The 18,332-nt window shown below is 43.2% G+C and overlaps 1 protein-coding gene across 1 annotated transcript; it reads left to right on the top strand.

Annotated features, from left to right (window-relative positions):
• The first annotated feature begins 7,191 nt into the window (after positions 1-7,191).
• drg1 (developmentally regulated GTP binding protein 1) lies at positions 7,192-12,879 on the top strand. Its single transcript, XM_018750420.1, has 9 exons — positions 7,192-7,397; positions 9,175-9,298; positions 9,990-10,165; positions 10,382-10,451; positions 10,867-11,036; positions 11,117-11,247; positions 11,367-11,534; positions 11,738-11,860; positions 12,194-12,879. The coding sequence occupies exons 1-9, from the start codon at positions 7,359-7,361 to the stop codon at positions 12,291-12,293; spliced, it is 1,101 nt and encodes a 366-aa protein (XP_018605936.1). The 5' UTR covers positions 7,192-7,358; the 3' UTR covers positions 12,294-12,879.
• The last annotated feature ends 5,453 nt before the right edge of the window (positions 12,880-18,332 follow it).

The following is an 18,332-nucleotide window of genomic DNA, read 5'->3' as shown; positions in this document are numbered from 1 at the left end:
TGGTTAGGGGCGAGAACCTGATCCTCAATCAACTCATTGAAACTGCTGTTGAAATAGATTGCCATGCCCAAGATAGTGAGCCCCACGCACAACAGACCCCATGCACCTGACTCGCTCGAGGTCGACTTACCACCATGGAAAGGCAGCGCCAGCTTCAAGAACGTCTTGATGGTCAGCCTTTAGGAAACGGGTACGTCGATACCCAGACGGAACCCCTCCACTTAAGGGTTGGTGCCTGTCACAGGGAGCAGCTTCCATTTTATCTGATTTCCACCCCAGAGTCCCCAGTAATCCTTGGTTTTCTGTAGCTCGCCCTGCATGACCCTGTCTTCAAATGGAGCACTGGTGATTGGTGACTGGTGAGAATGCGGGAAGACCTGTCTGAGTATTCCTTGAAGTGCAACATCGGTCGAGTGTTCAGATTATCCGTCACAGGTGCGCATTCCCCCTGAGTATCATGATCTGTCAAACGTGTTCAGTAAAGAATAGGCGGCAGTACTCCCTCCACATCGGCCTTGGGATTGTGCTATCGACCTCCTCCCAGGAACGACACCTCCCCGGGGGCGGATCTATCCACTCTCCATTCCAGAACAACGGGCCATGCAGCAGTACATCACGGAGGCCCTGGCTGCGGGGATCATCCGTCCATCTACCTCCGCAGCAGTGGCCAGATTCTTCTTTGTTGCAAAGAAGGACGGGGGCCTCCGCCCTGCATCGATTATCGGGGGATCCATAGCATCACTGTTAAGTATCCCCATCCCTTGCCACTGATCATGGCCGCCTTGGAACAGGTCCACCGAGTCCAGTGGTTTACCAAGTTGGACCTGGGCAGCGCCTATAACCTGGTAAGGATACGCGAAGGCAATGAGTGGAAGACTGCCTTTAGCACCACCCTGGGCCATTATGAATACTTGGTAATGCCCTTCGGTCTCGCTAATGCCCCCAGTGTTTTCCAGGCTTTTGTAAATCATGTCTTCGGGGATCTCATCAACTGAGGGGTCCTCGTCTACCTTGACGACATCCTGAAATATTCTCCATCCTTGGAAAAACACGTAGCTCTGGTTCGACAGGTCCTGCGGTGACTACTCCAGAACCAGCTCTGTGTAAAAGGGGAGAAATGTCACTTCCACCAGAAGCAAGTGTCATTTCTGGGGTTCATCCTCAGCAGAGAGGGAGTGGCCATGGACCCTGAAAAGGTAAGGGCGGTTCTCCAATGGCCGTGACCAACCACCGTAAAGGTCCTGCAGCAATTCCTGGGGTTTGCCAATTTTTATCGCCGCTTCATTTGGGGCTTTAAGCACTCTGGCCGCCCCCGACGGCCCTAACCTCCACGAAAATGTCCCGGCTCGTATGGACTGAGGAAGCACAACGTGCCTTTGACCTCCAAAAGAAAAAGTCCACAACTCACTACCTCGTGGATCCACTGGTCTTTCCCCCTTTCAGCGTGTGCTGGGGTACCAACCCCCATTGTTCCCTTGGCAACCTGCCTCGTGTGATGTGCCCGCGGTCGATGAGTGGTACCGGGCTAGCGCCAAGGTTTGGCAGGACGTAAGGCGACATCTCCTTCACAGCCAGAGCCAGATGAAATGTCAGGCAGACCAACAGAGACGTCCGTTATCCTTTTTGCCCGGGCAAAGAGTCTGGCTGTCCTCTAGGGGGCTCCGGGGGTCTTACTATTCCAAGAAACTGAGCCTGCACTATATCGGGCCATTCAAGATACTTCATCGGGTGACCCCGGTCTCCTACCATCTCCAACTACCTGCTCACCTGAGAGTCAACCCAACGTTTCATGTTCCTCAAACCCGACACCGTTTCCACCCATCAGCCGCAGCTGGATGCACCTCCTCTGATTCCCCTCCACGATGGAGGCGCTCCTGCCTACGCTGTGAAGGCGTTGTTGGACTCCCGTCTGCGAGGAGGGATCCTGCAGTATCTTGTCGACTGGGAAGGCTATGGCCCAAAGGAACGATGTTGGGTACCAGCCAAGGATATCCTGGACCCAGACCTGCTCGCCACTTTCCACAGGGACCATCCTGACCTTCCCACACCCAGGCCCAGGGGTCGCCCCCCGGGTTGTCACCGAGCGGGGAGAGCCGCTCGTGAGGGGGAGGACTGTCACACCCTCCACCTCAGCGTAATGAGGTGCACCTGCGAACTTCAGAGGATGCGCTTATAAAAGGAAAGCGCAGAGCACACACGAGTGCAGAACCTTGTTCGCCCTTATCACTCACTCGTGCTTATAGATGTTCTGCTCCTCGTCCTGCTCCTCGCCTCTGACTTCCTGGTTTGACCTGAACACTCGCGCGTCTTCCGGATTACGGTTCTAGGATTTGCCCTTTTGATTCCGTTCGCTTATCGGGGACCGTTTTGCCTGTTTTCTGACTAAGTCTGCTGGATTGCCTCATGAACAGTCTGCTTGTGCTCCGCACTTGGGTCCGACACTTCCACGCTGGGGAAACTCCATGACATCGACTTACAAATACTACAAGATATTTAAGTGATATCTCCATGCTTAAAAATACCCTTCATTGTGGTATTTCAATACATTTTAGGTGACATGTCATTTCATTAATTTCATCCATGCAACAATTATTTTAACCCATAATAAAGAATGGTAATTTAACCCCCTCACAGCAGAACTTTGCCTAATAAATTGCCATTATGTGAAGAATGGATGTGTTTCACATGTTGCAGTATAACTGGTCTGCTTACGCAAGCACCTTTTGTCATGGTCAGACTACAGTCAAGAAGATAACAGAAATGTCTAACTTGAGTGCCTGTAAATTTTAACTTTTCATGGTCTGATGCTTGGAGAAGAGCAAAGGCAAGAGGGACAAACCATTGCCTGTATCAAATGATGTCATAACAAAGACAGCTGATCGCACAGTGATTACAGCTGCTGCCTTTGGATCTAAAGGTGGCAGTTTTGATCCTCACCTCTCACTGTAGTATCCTTGAGCAAGGTACTTACCCTAGATTGCTCCAGTAAAATTACCCAGCTATATAAATGGTTAAATAACTGTAACCTTAACACTGTAAGTCGCTTTGGAAAAAGCATCAGCTAAATGAATAAATGCAGAGCTGCTGCTTTTGGATCAGAAGGTTGCTGGTTTTAATCTCACCTACTGCTGTAGAACCTTGAGAGAGGCAGTTAACCCTAAATTGCTCCAGTAAATAACCAACCTTATAAAGGCTTTAATAGTAACTTAACATTGTACATTGCTTTAGAGAAAAGCATGAGCTAAATGTTTAACTGAATGTGGAAAGTTCTATGAACACATTATTAAAACATCTCATTTTGTTCATTTAAATCCTGCATCAAACTCTCTCTTTGCTGTCTACATGCCCACCAGGAAGCAGAGTAGAAGCAATGTCAGCCCCTCAAGTTTACCTCACTTCCTCCAATTCATATGGGCAGTTTAAATACCAGGTCGGGGAATAATATGATTCTTTACTGCTGGCAAGTGAGTTGGAGTTTCCTGACAGGCCAGCACAGCACTTGGTTGAAGTAAAAGAAAGAGCCTTCTGCTTAAATAAACTGTGTCAGTTTGCCCATCTATCAAAGAGTAACCCAGGAAACAATTAATGACAGAGTCCATATTTCAACCAGATTTATCCATTGGGCTACTCAGTCCTGCATTCCCTGTAAATTAATACAGAACTCTGCGGTTTTCCTGTTCCTAGATATTCTGTGTTGAATATTACCTATTTCTTAAATGTGTAAGAACCCAGACACAGATATAACAGTCAACAGCATTCAATAAGCTACACTCACCAGCCACTTTATTAGGTACACCTGTTCAACTGCTCGTTAATGCAAATATCTAATCAGCCAATCACATGGCAGCATCCCAATGCATTTAGGCATGTAGACATGGTCAAGACGATCTGCTGAAGTTGAAACTGAGCATCAGAATGGGGAAGAAAGGTGGCATGGTTGTTGGTGCCAGATGAGTTGGTATGAGTATTTCAGAAACTGCTGATCTACTGGGATTTTCACACACAACCATCTCTAGGGTTTACCGCGAATGGTCAGAAAAAGAGAAAATATCCAGTGAGCTGCAGTTCTGTGGGTAAAAATGCCTTGTTGATGTCAGAGGAAAATGGCCAGCCTGGTTCGAGCTAACAGAAAGGCAACAGTAACTCAAATAACCACTTGTTACAACTGAGGTATGCAGAAGAGCATCTCTGAACACACGTGTTAGACCTTAAAGCAGATGGCTACAGCAGCAGAAGACCACACCAGGTGCCACTCCTGTCAGCTAAGAACAAAAAACTGAGTCCACAGTTCACACAGGATCACCAAAATTGGACAATAGAAGACTGGTCTGATGAGTCTTGATTTCTGCTGCGACATTCAGATGGTAGGGTCAGAATGTGGCGTAAACAATATGAAAGCATGAATCCATCCTCCCTTGTATCAACGGTTCAGGCTGGTGGTGTAATGATATGGGGGATATTTTCTTAGTACAGTTTTGGCCGCTTAGTACCAGTTGAGCATTGTTTAAACACCGCAACCTACCTGAGTATTGTTACTGACCATGTCCATCCCTTTATGACCACAGTGTACCCATCTTCTGATGGCTACTTCCAGCAGAATAATGTGCCATGTCACAAAGCTCAGATCATCTCAAACTGGTTTCTTGAACATGACAATGATTTCACTATACTCATATAGCCTCCACAGTCACCAGATCTCAATCCAGTAGAGCACCTTTGGAATGCGGTGGAATGGGAGATTCGTATCATGGATGTGCAGCCAACAAATCTGCAGCAACTGCGTGATGCTATCATGTCAATATGAACCAAAATCTCTGAGGAATGTTTCCAGTACCTTTTTGAATTTATGCCACAAAGAATTAAGGCAGTTCTGAAGGCAAAAGGGGGTCCAACCCGGTACTAGCAAAGTGTACTTAATAAAGTGGCTGGTGAGTGTGTGTATATACATGCGCGCACACACACACACAGCTCATCCTGACAAGCTGGCGCTTAACCCAGCAACACAGGGCACAAGGCTGGAAGGGGAGGGGACACATCCAGGACAGGACACCAGTCCATCACAAGGCACCCCCAGCAGGACTTGAACCCCAGAGCTCCCAGAGAGCGGAACCCAGCCAAGCCTGCTGCGCCACTGTGCCCCCACAGCCCCCATGGCTACAATAATATGATAAAGATTATTATCTTTACATTATGGAAAAATAAGTCCCTTGATTTATCTTCAAAATAATGGAAGAAAAATTGTGATAGTTTTCCTGTCTAGATTCTTACCAAGGATGGTGAGCTTAGCGCAGCCACATTAAAACCATACTGGAATGTCCCACCGATGCCTGCTAGCAGCATGACAGCAAAAAGCATTGGTCTCTTTGCCTGCAAAAGATGAAACGAGTGTACATTTGCTGAAAAGTTTCTGGAAACTCCAAACAACAAACCTTATGTGATCTAAATGCAGAAAATGTAGTTCTAAAAGACTCTGTTCTTACCAGGACAGCCAGTGCTTGTGCCATAGTGCCAGTGATAGTGTCAATTCTGTGTTATGTCAAGTGTCGTCCTCCGATTCAGAGTTGTTCAGCTTTTTCTCTAGAATGAAAATGAGACCATTATGACACAGCTATTATGCAAATACCTAACTTGGGGTGCTGAAGTTTAACCTTTTTAAAAGAACAGCAAAAAAATGACCAATCGTGACAGAGAAGAAAATGTAGCAAGTGGCTAGAAGCACCAATGGAGTAAACGGTCTTGCGAGAAGTGGAACCATCAAGAAAAACTGTGCCAAAATGCTACAAAGTCCTCACCGATGAACAGGTCCAGAAGAGGAGGAGCATTTGAAACAATGGTGAGAAGGCCTGATGAGTTTTCAATAATTAAATGATCTGTCAGCAAACTTGTGGTTATGGCCACAGTTCATGGCCTAGACCCCAAAGACACATACACAGGTTGGTCACACAAAGAGTAACAACGTTCTCATGTAAAGGTCATCAGTGGGTGAACAATACAACACCAACACAGGGTGTGTCAATGTGTGTGATAGGATGGTCAGCTTCCACAGAATGTCCAACTGCACAAGAAAGTTGACCACATGATCAGTACTGCACTGCTTTGATTTTTCGTCTTTGATCAATATAGGACAATTGAAACAATTTGGTGCTGGAAAGACCTATGAAGAAAAAATACCAGTTCCTTGAGTTCAAAATGCTCCTGGGTAACCAAATGTTTTCCCAGACAAAATCAGGTGTCTCAGATGATCCAGATGAAATGAAATTTAGCACTGAAGTCTATTCCTCCATTTTAGATGGCATGGGGCTGTACACTGACAGCAGATGGTTGATAACATCCACACATCCAGATGCTAAAGACCTGACTACAGCAGTAAAATATCCATAAGGATCACCTGATGCAAGACATTCCTGGTTTATCAAAGAGGGCAAACCATTTCACAGAGTAACATTTACAAATAAACACATATAAGGAACTAAAAAAGCTGAACAGTGGTCCCTGAGCCGCACGTTTAATGTACCATTTATATGGTGGAAAGAAACAAACTAATACTATTTAAGTATCTCACGTCTGCATCTGTTGCTCTTCATGTTAATGTAATTCTATGTCATTGTTTTTTCAATGAGATGTACGTCACTTTGGGAAAAGCGTTTGCTAAATGAATACATGTAAATGATTAAATATACCATTTAAGTATTTTGACCCAGGCTCTGGGTGGTCTGTAGTTTGGATGTTCTCCTAGCGTTCGCAGTCCAGAGACATACGTTGAGCAAAGCTTTGCTAAGCCACTTCCATAACCTCCTTTAACATATAAACCATGTGAGAGGTCACTGTCAGACAGATCCGCCTGAACAGCTCTCAGTCAAGTAACTGTAAATTGAAGAAAAAAATTATACTTAACGTGTGTGTGTGTGTGTGTGTGACATTTAAAGATATTTCTTTAGCGAAATGAGAGCAGTGAAAGTATCATTCTTGTTTTTGGGGTATTTACATTTACATTGTTTGTTACGTTTCTATGTAGTAGAATTACGTATTTCTATGTTTAATGATCTCAACCACAGTGAAAATGAATATTCAAATAAAATGTGTTTTTAACATGTTGGCAGGACGCCTTTTGCATAATTTTTGTTAAGGGCGATAGTCCCACCGGAAAACAAGAGGCGCAATTTCCGGAGGGAAGTGGTTGCTTCTCGCGAGATTTCTGTCTATTGAATGGCTCCCTGAAAAGCATGAGCTGCTAAGCAGTGTGTGCTGCTAGCACATTTGAAAATACCCTCAGGCTCTTGGCACTAAGAGTAGCGCGCCGGAAAGCAGTATTTTATTATTCACCTGCGAGTGTACAACAGCGTTGCTTTGCGAGCAAGATGAGTTTACTCGCCAAAATTGCGGAAATCGAGGCCGAGGTACGGAGTGTCAGCGCTTTGCACTGGCAGTGCTACTGCTAGCATGGAGGAGGAGGGGGGGCTCCGACGGCGTGTGTGTCAAGTGTGGAGTGTGTGCTGCGGAGTCGAGCTGAACGCAGACTAGGAATACATTGGTTTTCACTTAAATTTTACATTTATAACATTTCTGGAGCGCTGGTTTGGTTAACGCTGATTTAACAGCTACTGCTACATCATGCACCGCTGCTGGTGTTGCTAGTTGAGATGACGAGATCAGTCCGCCTCGCAGCATCTTCAGCTGGCTTTACCTAAAAAAAAAAAAAAGGACTTAATGACGTCACTTAAACGCCTTGGTGGTGTTTAAACATTTGTCCATTGTTGTGATGTGGTATTTTGGCGAGTGGAGTGGATGTCGGATTGTAGACAGTGCTGTGTCGAGATCATGAAGAGTGATAGTTGCCCTGGCTGGAGAAACTTTTCAGCTCGTTACCTGAGACCCAATAGACTGTTGTCCTTGAAAAATCAAAGGGGGGGGGGGGACACATCCATATGGAAATTCACAGCAGCATTTTATGGAAAAGAAACACTTGATCATTTATTTATGTCACCGTACTGAAGCTGGAATGGGCAGACTCCATCATGTGCATATGTCTTTTTCTTCTAACTGCAGTCAAGCTCTTCATTTTGTGCTGTAGCTGCTAAATGACCTGTATAGATCAAACCTCACTCAACAAGGCAATTGGCACCATAGACTTTTTTTTTTTTTAGCTGATGAACTGAGAGTCCTGTTAAATTATGGAGATGCACCTACACAATTCATTTATTTTCCTCTGTTCTGATCGAAAATGGTATAAACTGGAACTGGTATAAACTCTTGACCTTTTAACTGCATTGTTGAGAAGTAAGGGACATAATCACTGATATCTATGGTTTAAATTAAGTAGTCAAAGTCAGCTTTGTCACTTCCACAATATGTTTACAACATGCATTGGCGTGAAATAGCCTTTCTCCTGGACCACAGTGTGACACAGAGGACAACATATAAAACATATACTATTACTACTACAGTACAAGTAACAGTAACTACTAAACTGAAAATACTGTGGAATAAAGTGCAGTGATGTGGTCGGTGAAATAAATAGAATGTAAACATTTTAAAATGGTAGTGCAAAAAAGTGAGGGTTTTTTGTGCAATAATTGTTTAGAAAAGAGGGGTAGTGTGACCTAATGTAGGTTGATGTGGAATATATTAAACTATTAGTGACTACTGATGGTTGAGAAATATAATTTCTGATAATTTCACTCTTGCCAGTGTTTTTGGAACAACACATTAGGTCGAATTTAAAATTTACTGAGGTCTGCAGCTGATGGATTCAGGTTAATGTTTTTGAAATTTTGCTACTCGGTTGTTAAGAACTTGAATATAGTTATTTAAGTCCACATGTACACAGTGGTTCTCCAGCAGTGGGATGAATTTCATTTGCCCTGTATATTTGGTTTTGTATCAGAATTATATGTTAACTATTCCCTCCCGAGCTGGAAGAGTACATGATTTTAATCGCAGGTCAGAAAAGTTATGACGTAGCAGTTATTTGTTGTGAGAAGTTATCAGCTGAAACGCACAGGGAATTGAATGTGAGACCCATACCTTTTCTGCAACATACACTTTTTAGCCCTGCAGTCAAGGCCTGAGTTGTGGTTTAACTATTAGGCAGCTGGCCGCAGGCTACATCTCCAGGTAAACTCAATTGTGGGTTCCAGTCTTGCTGACCTGCCGTCTCACCCTGATGTTTTCCAGATGGCCCGGACCCAAAAGAACAAGGCCACGGCTCACCACCTGGGGCTGCTGAAGGCCCGTCTTGCCAAGCTACGGAGGGAGCTCATCACACCTAAGGGGGGTGGCGGAGGCGGCACAGGGGAAGGTAGGATATTTTGTCACACTCATCCCTCTATGAAATTTGGTTATGCTATCATAGGGGTGTCAGTCTGTCCAGTGAAGCCTGTGTGTTGGGTTTTGCTCACACTGATTTGCTTGCCTTAATTTGTCCATTAAAACTTCACTTAAATAAATGTATGGCTGTTTTCGATTTTCAGAAAATATTCATCCAGTTCTATGGGTGTATTATAACTTATGAGGGAAAAACATATCTGTATAACCTGTTGTTTTTTGTTTAGCTTCCAAAATTCAAAGACTAGCAATTTAAACTCAGGAATCTAAATTGCCCTTGTGTGTGAGAGAGACTAAATGGGTGAATGAATTATGGGAGGTTAGTGTAACTAGCATTGTAAGTCACCTTGGACAACAGCATCTAAATTAATGCATGTAATTGTTGAAAAGTTTTCTGTTCTAATATTGTAATTGTATGAATCAGTAGGTGCAAAAACTCATTTAAACAGCAGCCCTCTCTGAACTTTTTGACAGTGGTGCTCATACAGTTTCAGCTCAGGCCAGTATTAATTCAGGTATCCTGTTGTTGGTTTTTTTTTTTTTTTTTTTTTTAAATGTCTGGTTGAAGGTGGAACTAAAAGGAATGACCTTCAATACCTTCTTTATTTTGGCACTTGCTGGCTAACATTAGACTTTCTAAAAGATCATTTCTGTTGCGCTCACAGGTTTTGATGTCGCGAAGACGGGTGATGCCCGCATTGGGTTCGTAGGATTCCCATCTGTGGGCAAGTCCACACTTCTCAGCAACCTAGCGGGGGTGTACTCTGAAGTTGCAGCCTACGAGTTCACTACCCTCACCACGGTGCCAGGAGTCATTCGGTACAAAGGTGCCAAGATTCAGGTATGTGCTGGTCACCCTGAGCCTTCTTTCTGTGTGTGCCTACTATATGGTGTGTGTGGAAACGTTCTTTAACCCTGTTAGGGGTCTTCACCCTAAAAAACTCTTTAACTTGTAATGCATAGGTGATGGATGCTTGTGGTTATTTTGCTGTAGTTGGAAGCAGTTTTGTTCTCCTTATTGATTACATTATTATGACAATTTTTGCCACTCTGTCAGCTCTTGGATCTTCCAGGCATCATTGAGGGAGCCAAGGATGGCAAAGGAAGGGGTCGACAAGTTATTGCTGGTAAGAGCTGCAGGTTTTATATGGACTTTGGGGAAAATATGTCTAAATCTAAATATTCTTTTCCACAAAAGCCTGACTTTTTCTAGGGATTGCAGTAAAAAGTGCATAATTGAAGATTGCTTTCTGGCTTGTACGGGAAAATACGTTCTTATAAATGGGTTTGTGCTAAATCCTTTGGAGCCTTGTTAGTATGCAATAAAATGCAGTCTGTTCAGAATGTTGGTTTATTTGCTGAATATGACAGTCAAGTTTTCTGTGCTTCAGTCTTGCAATTCTGTTTGCAAAGCCAGGTAAATGGCCATGTCAAGGTCACCATTTAAGGACAAGGCATTTATAGCCACAAGACCTCAGGCCATTATGTATTAAGGTATTTCAGTAGCTCAGGACTTGGCCTTACACTCACCCTCTTTTGTAGTGGCTCGAACCTGCAACTTGATCCTCATAGTGTTGGATGTGCTGAAGCCCCTGGGACATAAAAAGCTGATTGAGAATGAGCTTGAGGGCTTTGGCATCCGCCTGAACAAGAAGCCTCCAAACATTGGCTTCAAGAAGAAGGACAAGGGAGGGATCAATTTCACAGCCACGGTGAGTAGCTTTCTGCACAAGAGTGGGATGTCATGCATTGGGGTCACTGGGGTTACCGTGCCTTTCTGTCTGTCTCTCAGTGTACCCAGAGTGAGCTGGACTTGGAAACGGTGAAGAGCATCCTGGCAGAGTACAAAATCCACAATGCAGACGTCACCCTGCGTAGCGACTGCACAGCAGATGACCTCATTGACGTGGTGGAGGGCAACCGGTAGACCACAAATCGCAAACATAAGCCTTTCCGGCTGCCTGCCCAGCCCCCTATTTGAATTCCAGCCTTCCACTGTGTGTCTTGTACTCCAGCTGACATCCGTCTTCCTTTGCTGTCAGGGTGTACATCCCTTGCATCTATGTGCTCAACAAGATTGATCAGATCTCCATTGAAGAGCTGGACATAATCTACAAGATTCCCCACTGTGTTCCTATCTCTGCCCACCATCGCTGGAACTTTGATGACTTGCTGGAGAGGATCTGGGATTATTTGCATCTTGTGCGCATGTAAGGGGTCTCTAGATGCTTAGCAGGTTGAAAAAATAATAACAAGGAGTTTGAATAATGTGTGAGAGAGTAAGGTATGCATCAGTTAAAGTTTGAAGAGTACAGAAAACAAGTAGATGATGCCCCAGTGATCTCATTGCAGTGGTTTTACCATGACGTCAGTAATTTTTTTTTTTTGTGTGTGTGTGTGTTTTTTCTGCCAGCTACACCAAGCCTAAGGGGCAGCTTCCAGACTACACAGCACCAGTCGTGCTTCCCGATGGACGGACGTCTGTGGAGGACTTCTGTCTAAAGATCCACAAGAACTTGATCAAGGAGTTCAAATAGTGAGTACATCTATGCTCCTGAACTGGTCTCTTCATATATTCTACTGTCACTTGAATATGCTAAGACCTGTATTGAAATGACAGTACCCAAGGCATTCTGTGTTATAAATCATCCACAATTACTTTGCAATGTAAAATGTCTAAAGGGGTGACAATTTCTGGTTAAATCTGTTTAGAAGGTGTTTGTGAAGGGATGAACTTTTTACAGGTTCTGTCTGATCTGTTGACTTTTTTTTTTTTTCCCTCAAACTTATGCATGTTGTCCCACAAATTCATTCTTCTGTATAAACGCATGTCCTGGGGGCTGAGAATAAGCCTGTCCTCTGTCCACAGTGCCTTGGTATGGGGGTCATCAGTCAAGCATAACCCTCAGAAGGTGGGCAAGGACCATATCTTAGAAGATGAAGATGTCATTCAACTGGTCAAGAAATAAAGGCAAAACAAGTTTTGTCCATTCTGTCCCCATCGTGCCAAACCTGTCAGCAGTCCTGGGGGGGGCAGGAAGGCTCAGAATTTGCCACATACATCCATTTTGTTGTCATTTTGTGACACTTGGGCTCATCCAGATTTTGTGTGAGCACATATGAATGCAGATTCTGCATTTAAAATACAAATATGTATATAGTTTCCAAGCCTGTAAAAGTAAGCAATCATAATGATCTTGACTATGATAACATACTGAAAAGAACTATCCAATTAAAATCTTAATCCCTTGGTTTAGCAGTGATGTTGGGACTGTAGGTTCTTGGCTGAAGGGTTTTCCTCTGAGCAGTGAGTGAAGACGGGGTGGGTTTACCCCTCCTGAAGACAAATGGAAGTTATTTCATGACTAATGGGAGGTACATTCAGCTCTCAACCATTCAAGTGGGTAGGGTAGTTTTACACTGTCCAGAACTTCATGGCTCATGATCCTTGGATTGGATGCAACCTTTTGCAGACAGCCGTGCTTAAATTCTTATAACCTGTCACAGTAATAAGGAAACACCTGCAGTCCATTCCAGACAATAAACAATGAATTAAAACCCCATGTGTCTATTTATTTGTAGTTGGTAAGGCAAGTATCAGATTTTAACCTGAACGTACATATTTAGTCATAGTGCAGCCAAATAATGAGAAACTGAACTGACTGGTTTCAGTCAATTTTCTGGCAATTTGCCTCTTTCATGAAGATGCTTTAAAGCATAGTAAACAAACTGTGAGAACACCTTTACAGGTTTGTGTAGAAACTCAGATTTACTTGTCATTTTTGACCAAAGAAGTTAAAGCTCACTTGGCAAATGTCAGTCTGACTAAATGATGTTATACACACCGAGTAGGTGTACTGAAGAATGCTTTGACCGAGACATTAAACTTCTAACACAAAGCTTCTTTGGCAATTGCCAAATGTGTGAAATCTTATATTAAATACCACGTGTGAGAAAACCTATCTGAAGTATTGGAGCTTGTAGCACACTGGTTAGTGCTTCTGCCTTTGGACCCGCCCCAGGTTTGAGGTTCAATTCTTGCCTCCAGGAGTAGTACCCTTGAACAAAGTACTTACCCTAAATTGGTCTGGTAAAATTATCCAGCTGTATAAATGGGTAAATAATTGTATGTAGATAAACACTGTAAGCCACTTTAGAGAAAAGCACCATTGAAATGAATAAACGTGAAATAAAATCTTACATTTTTCATGAATTTTGATAAAAGATCACGGGGAATGCTGTCATTATGGAGGCTTTAGCCATTTTGAAAACCCTTACCGTAGCAACTGAAAGACTATAGTGTTTGATCAACTCTCTTGCAGACACTTAAGTCACAATTGAATTCCATTTTACAGGAACTCCATGTGATTCAGAATCCTGCCTGGACCAGAACCAGGTTCTCCAGCATGAGATGCTTCTGGTAAAATGTTAGTGGGAGCAGGCAATTGTGGGCTGGACCAAACACCCCCTGTAGTGTAATCTCCAGACCTGTGAGGCTCACAGCCTTGCTTTTGTGGCTCCAAGCCCACTTCCAGCTTGGGTCAGTATCAGCTGGCCACTGAAGAACGTACTGCAGGCTCAGTCCCCTCCCCCCACCTGCAGTGCCTTCGCTTTCTTTCTTCTGTAAATTATAGCAGCACTTTAACTAATGAAACAGTTTGAGTCTGAGCAGTAATAAAAGCCATTAAGTGAGTAAAGCACTTCCCCCTCTAATGAAATTAAAGTCCTGCCCCTTTGGAGAGAGGACACGATGTATTAATATTTATAAAGTGTGTACCCAATGCCCCCCACCCATCTCCCAAAGAAAGCGCAACTCCCTCCACCCTTAGGGGAGGGGGGCTGGACAATGTGCTCTTAGGACAGTCCGTCTTCATTTGAGTCAAGACGTCCAGAATTGCAAGCTCGCGGACTCCCTGTTCGGGTGGGTCTGAAGCTTAGCATCGAGCCGGGGGAACCTTCTGGTCCACAGGACGGTCGTAGCCACCCCGTAGGACGCTTCCTCAGGTAAGGAAGACTGGAAACGGTGATAGTGGTGGTGTGAATCCACAGAAGACACAGAAAATAGGATTTCATTTCTTCATAGTTTGAGGTTCCAACTGATACCAGAATGTGGGTTCTTTGTCTTGTTTGGGTTGGGTGGTAGCACATTGCTCTTTGGATAAGACAAAGGGAATGTGAACAAGGACTGGATGATGAGCATGGAACATGGGGCTATGGGAGACTTCATATTTTTCTCACCATTGCCAAAGATGTCCTTGCGGGAGGAGAGAAGGGACGGAGGTGGAGGCACCTGAATGAGGGAGGATAGAAGCTATGAGTTCGGATTAGAAGATGTGGTTTGGATCTGTAGGACATGGTGGTTTGGAGAGGAGAAAACGAGAGGTAAGACGAGCTGTGACTTCAGGCTGGTTGGAACACCAAGACACACTGAGACTGGCTGAGGAATAACGGTTAGCAATGAACACTTCTGTAACAATGACCAAGAAAATCAAGATAAGACCTGGCAGTAAACATTTATTCATTGCAATTTTTCTTTTTAAATGATTACTTCATTGCGCCTTCTCCTCATTGAACTGTTCTTCTTAAGACTCATTCAGTCACTTCAACATGCTCCCTGACTACTTGCGATAGATATGTCCTTGTATCATCCACCATTCCTCTCCGATCCTTGTCTCCTTGGGAGCTGAACGTCTCACCGGGGGAATGAGAGTGGGTCACTAATGTTGTTACTTCAATTCCCCAAATTTACTAAAGGGACGGTGATGGGTGCAGGGCTTTGCCAATGTCATCCATTTATCGTCCACCATCGGCGTCCTTTTCAGAGACATCAGTCATCCTTAAACGCAATTTTGTTAAGAGCTGCTCCAACCACACAAGGTTTACTTTGTGGTGCCGTCTGCCAAATTCGTAGAACGCCACCGAGACTGCGCCACAGACTCCGATCACGAACTGTCAGCCATGACTTTGCTTCCTTCATCGCGCCAGGAACGCACCACTTCCTCAGATGCTATGGACCATACTAAGAAATACATAGTTTATTTCTTCAGATTGGAGCAAAGTTCTACTAAACCCTCTAACTTTACCGCACTGTTCTGTACCTTGTGTTCTCAAGATATTTCGAAACGTCATTTTTGACAGTTGGTTGCGGTGTGATGGGTGGGGTGGTTGGGTTTCTACGCAAGAAAAGGGGTGGGTCCCTCGTTTTTCCGCAGTGAACGTGACCTGTGACTAATCCTCTTTGTCTCAGATGCTCATCAGCGTACATGGACTGGCGCATCTCCCGACTGTCTTCGATGTTCCTCAACTGCGCAGCATCGCCAAAGGGTATAAGTGGTTGTTATCCTCTGTCGCAACCACCGTCCTGGCTCCACAGTCAACCTTTCAAACAACGGTCAACTAGACCCCTTGAGTCTGGCAAAGAACAACAGCTGTGGAATTCCGGAGGTGGAAGCACTTGTGAAGGACACGAAAGCCGTAAAGACGGAAATCAACTGTTTGATGAATAATTAGCCAAAAAGAGATTTATACTTTTACACAAAGAACTGAGGTTCGACTATGGTGAATTTGCCTTCTAGGTCAATGTATAGGAATGTGACTACTACATACATTAACGGTTGTCTACACTGGTGTTGTACCATTCTCAGTCTCCAGTGATACTCCTTTGCTGGTGTGTGGTGATATCAGTGGATACAAGTGCTCAGCAGCCACATGGACACCTTCTTTATCCAGGACCCCATTGTGCTTGATCTAACCATGTGGTTCTACCCCAGTACATGGTTATGCCAAGCACTCTGGGGACTTGTGAGCCCAGTCCTCCTGGGAAACTTTCCACAATGCTTGGTGGAAACCCCATCCTGGAGTAACACCCTTTCTTCTCCACTCTTGTGTATCCTTACTGTGTTGCACTGGGACACCCAGGACTGGAACTCCACTCCTGCTGTAGAACCCTTCAGCAAGGTACTTTAACTTGCTCTAGAAAAAACTACAAAATTACCCAGCTGTACAAGTGGGTACATAACTAATGGCTTAACACTAAGTTACTTTAGCTTCAGCTAAATGAATAAATTTTGGATAACACTGTAAATGACTTTATTGGCTTCTTCTAAAACATCTTATAGAACTCCAATATTTAAAATAATTAAGTTTTGGTGTAAGTCATATACAGTATGCCTATGTTCAAATAAAATTATTAGAGCAAAGGGAAACAAAGCAACATTGACGGCAAAGCAAATACTCTGGTTTCTCTTTCTATACTATTTCCTTTTAGATTTTTTAGTGTGTTTTTAAAGCATTTTTGCCATTAAGCATGATAGTAACCAATGACCACTGATACTAAGACCAGAAAATTGCTAAAGCACTATTGTCCAATGTGATGATTTTCTTAACGTCATTCTTCTTATTTCACTAAAACTATTAATAGAATCTTGAATTATGGTTTCACGTGACTGGAAACTGAAGGCCATTCCCATGTTAATGTAACACTATGATGATCATAATAAAGATCACCATATATTAAAAAAAATTAAAAAAATAAAATTGATGAAAACTTGCCAAAAGATTCATAAAACAAATGAGCAATATTAACAAGTAAATCAAAATTACAGTTAAAAAAAAAATTTAAGTGCACAAATCAAGGCTTCTAACTACACTGGCATGGAGACCACTTGATGCTCAGGGTAAAACATTCTTCCTGCCCTTCAAAAAAATCTCACTCCACTTAGTTCAGATTCAAATGCTGTGTATTTAAAAATTAGCAGTGGACAAAACCCAGTACAGTTAGTAGATTTTTTTAATAAGAGCAGTCACTTTCACATGAAACTGAAGCCAGATGTATTCTCCCAGACTCAACACCTGTTTCTCAGCAGTTGACATGTAGCATTTCTCTCAATCATTGTACAGTTTCAAAGATTACAATTTAAAAACTGTTCCAAGCAGAAAACACAACAATAAAAACACTTTCACTTGTACGTTCTGAGATCTTGAGCACACTTTCAACACAGCAGTGCCCACAAACTCAACACCAGGCATTTGAAACATGCTACGCTCACAAGCCAAAAGTTCAAGTTTGCATATGTTAGGTCACAGTGCCTCAGCACAAGTACTGGATGATCCCCTGGTAGAGACCCCATAATCTGGAAAAAAAATAATTTCTCTGGTTCTTAACAGTGCTGTTTCTATTCTTAAGCATACACATGGAGAGAAAAGTATAAAAACCATCAAGTACATTTTTTCTGGTTACAAAAAGCAGCTTCAGACCTCCTGAAGGCTCCCACCCATCAGCCTTTATGCACACATTACACATAAATGTTAAAAGTGAAAAGTGTTGTGGCACAAAGTAATGCCAGTTATTCAGGTACACAATGAGCATAAGACACACACAAGACTGAGTAGTCCTTCCAACCATACTGCAGCAATTCAGTAGAAAGCAAGAAGCTAATTTAGGTGGAGAACAGGAAATGGTCACACCAATAACTTCACCGAGGCTCTAAAAAGTTATCCAGTTATATAACAAATGGCACAAATCAGCTTGCTGCAGACCACCATAATTGTAATGTTAACTAGACTCCTGAACATTAATGTCATTACAAGATACATGGGCTGACTAAGGCAACTAAGACAGTAACCTTCACAGTATTCAAAGGATACATACAACCCATTTAAGGTGAAATGACCAGTTGCAGGACTTGTACATAGTACTTGATCATTACCTTGCCAAGTTTTTTCAATCTCTGTAATATTGTGCGGTACATAAAAGCATTTAGTTCCACAGAACAAATAGCAAGTCAAAATGGTGCTAACTGCTCATCCAACACATTTAAAATAACCACTCACTCAATTTGTTTAGATTAACAAGTTCACAGTGCAGTGGTCTTGTCTGGACATGAAACTTGAACAAAAGTGGAAAAATTTATTCTGAAAAAATACTGCAATAAATGTAAAAATTGAGTGTTTAAGATTATCAGCTACACTCTACTTCCAAAAAAGCAATAAATGCAGCAGACCATGGT

Source organism: Scleropages formosus, chromosome 6, assembly GCF_900964775.1.
Source record: "Scleropages formosus chromosome 6, fSclFor1.1, whole genome shotgun sequence".
NCBI classification, from domain to species: domain Eukaryota; kingdom Metazoa; phylum Chordata; class Actinopteri; order Osteoglossiformes; family Osteoglossidae; genus Scleropages; species Scleropages formosus.
The sequence above is the reverse complement of the archived record's forward strand: the minus strand, read 5'-3'. Positions and strand labels throughout refer to the sequence as shown.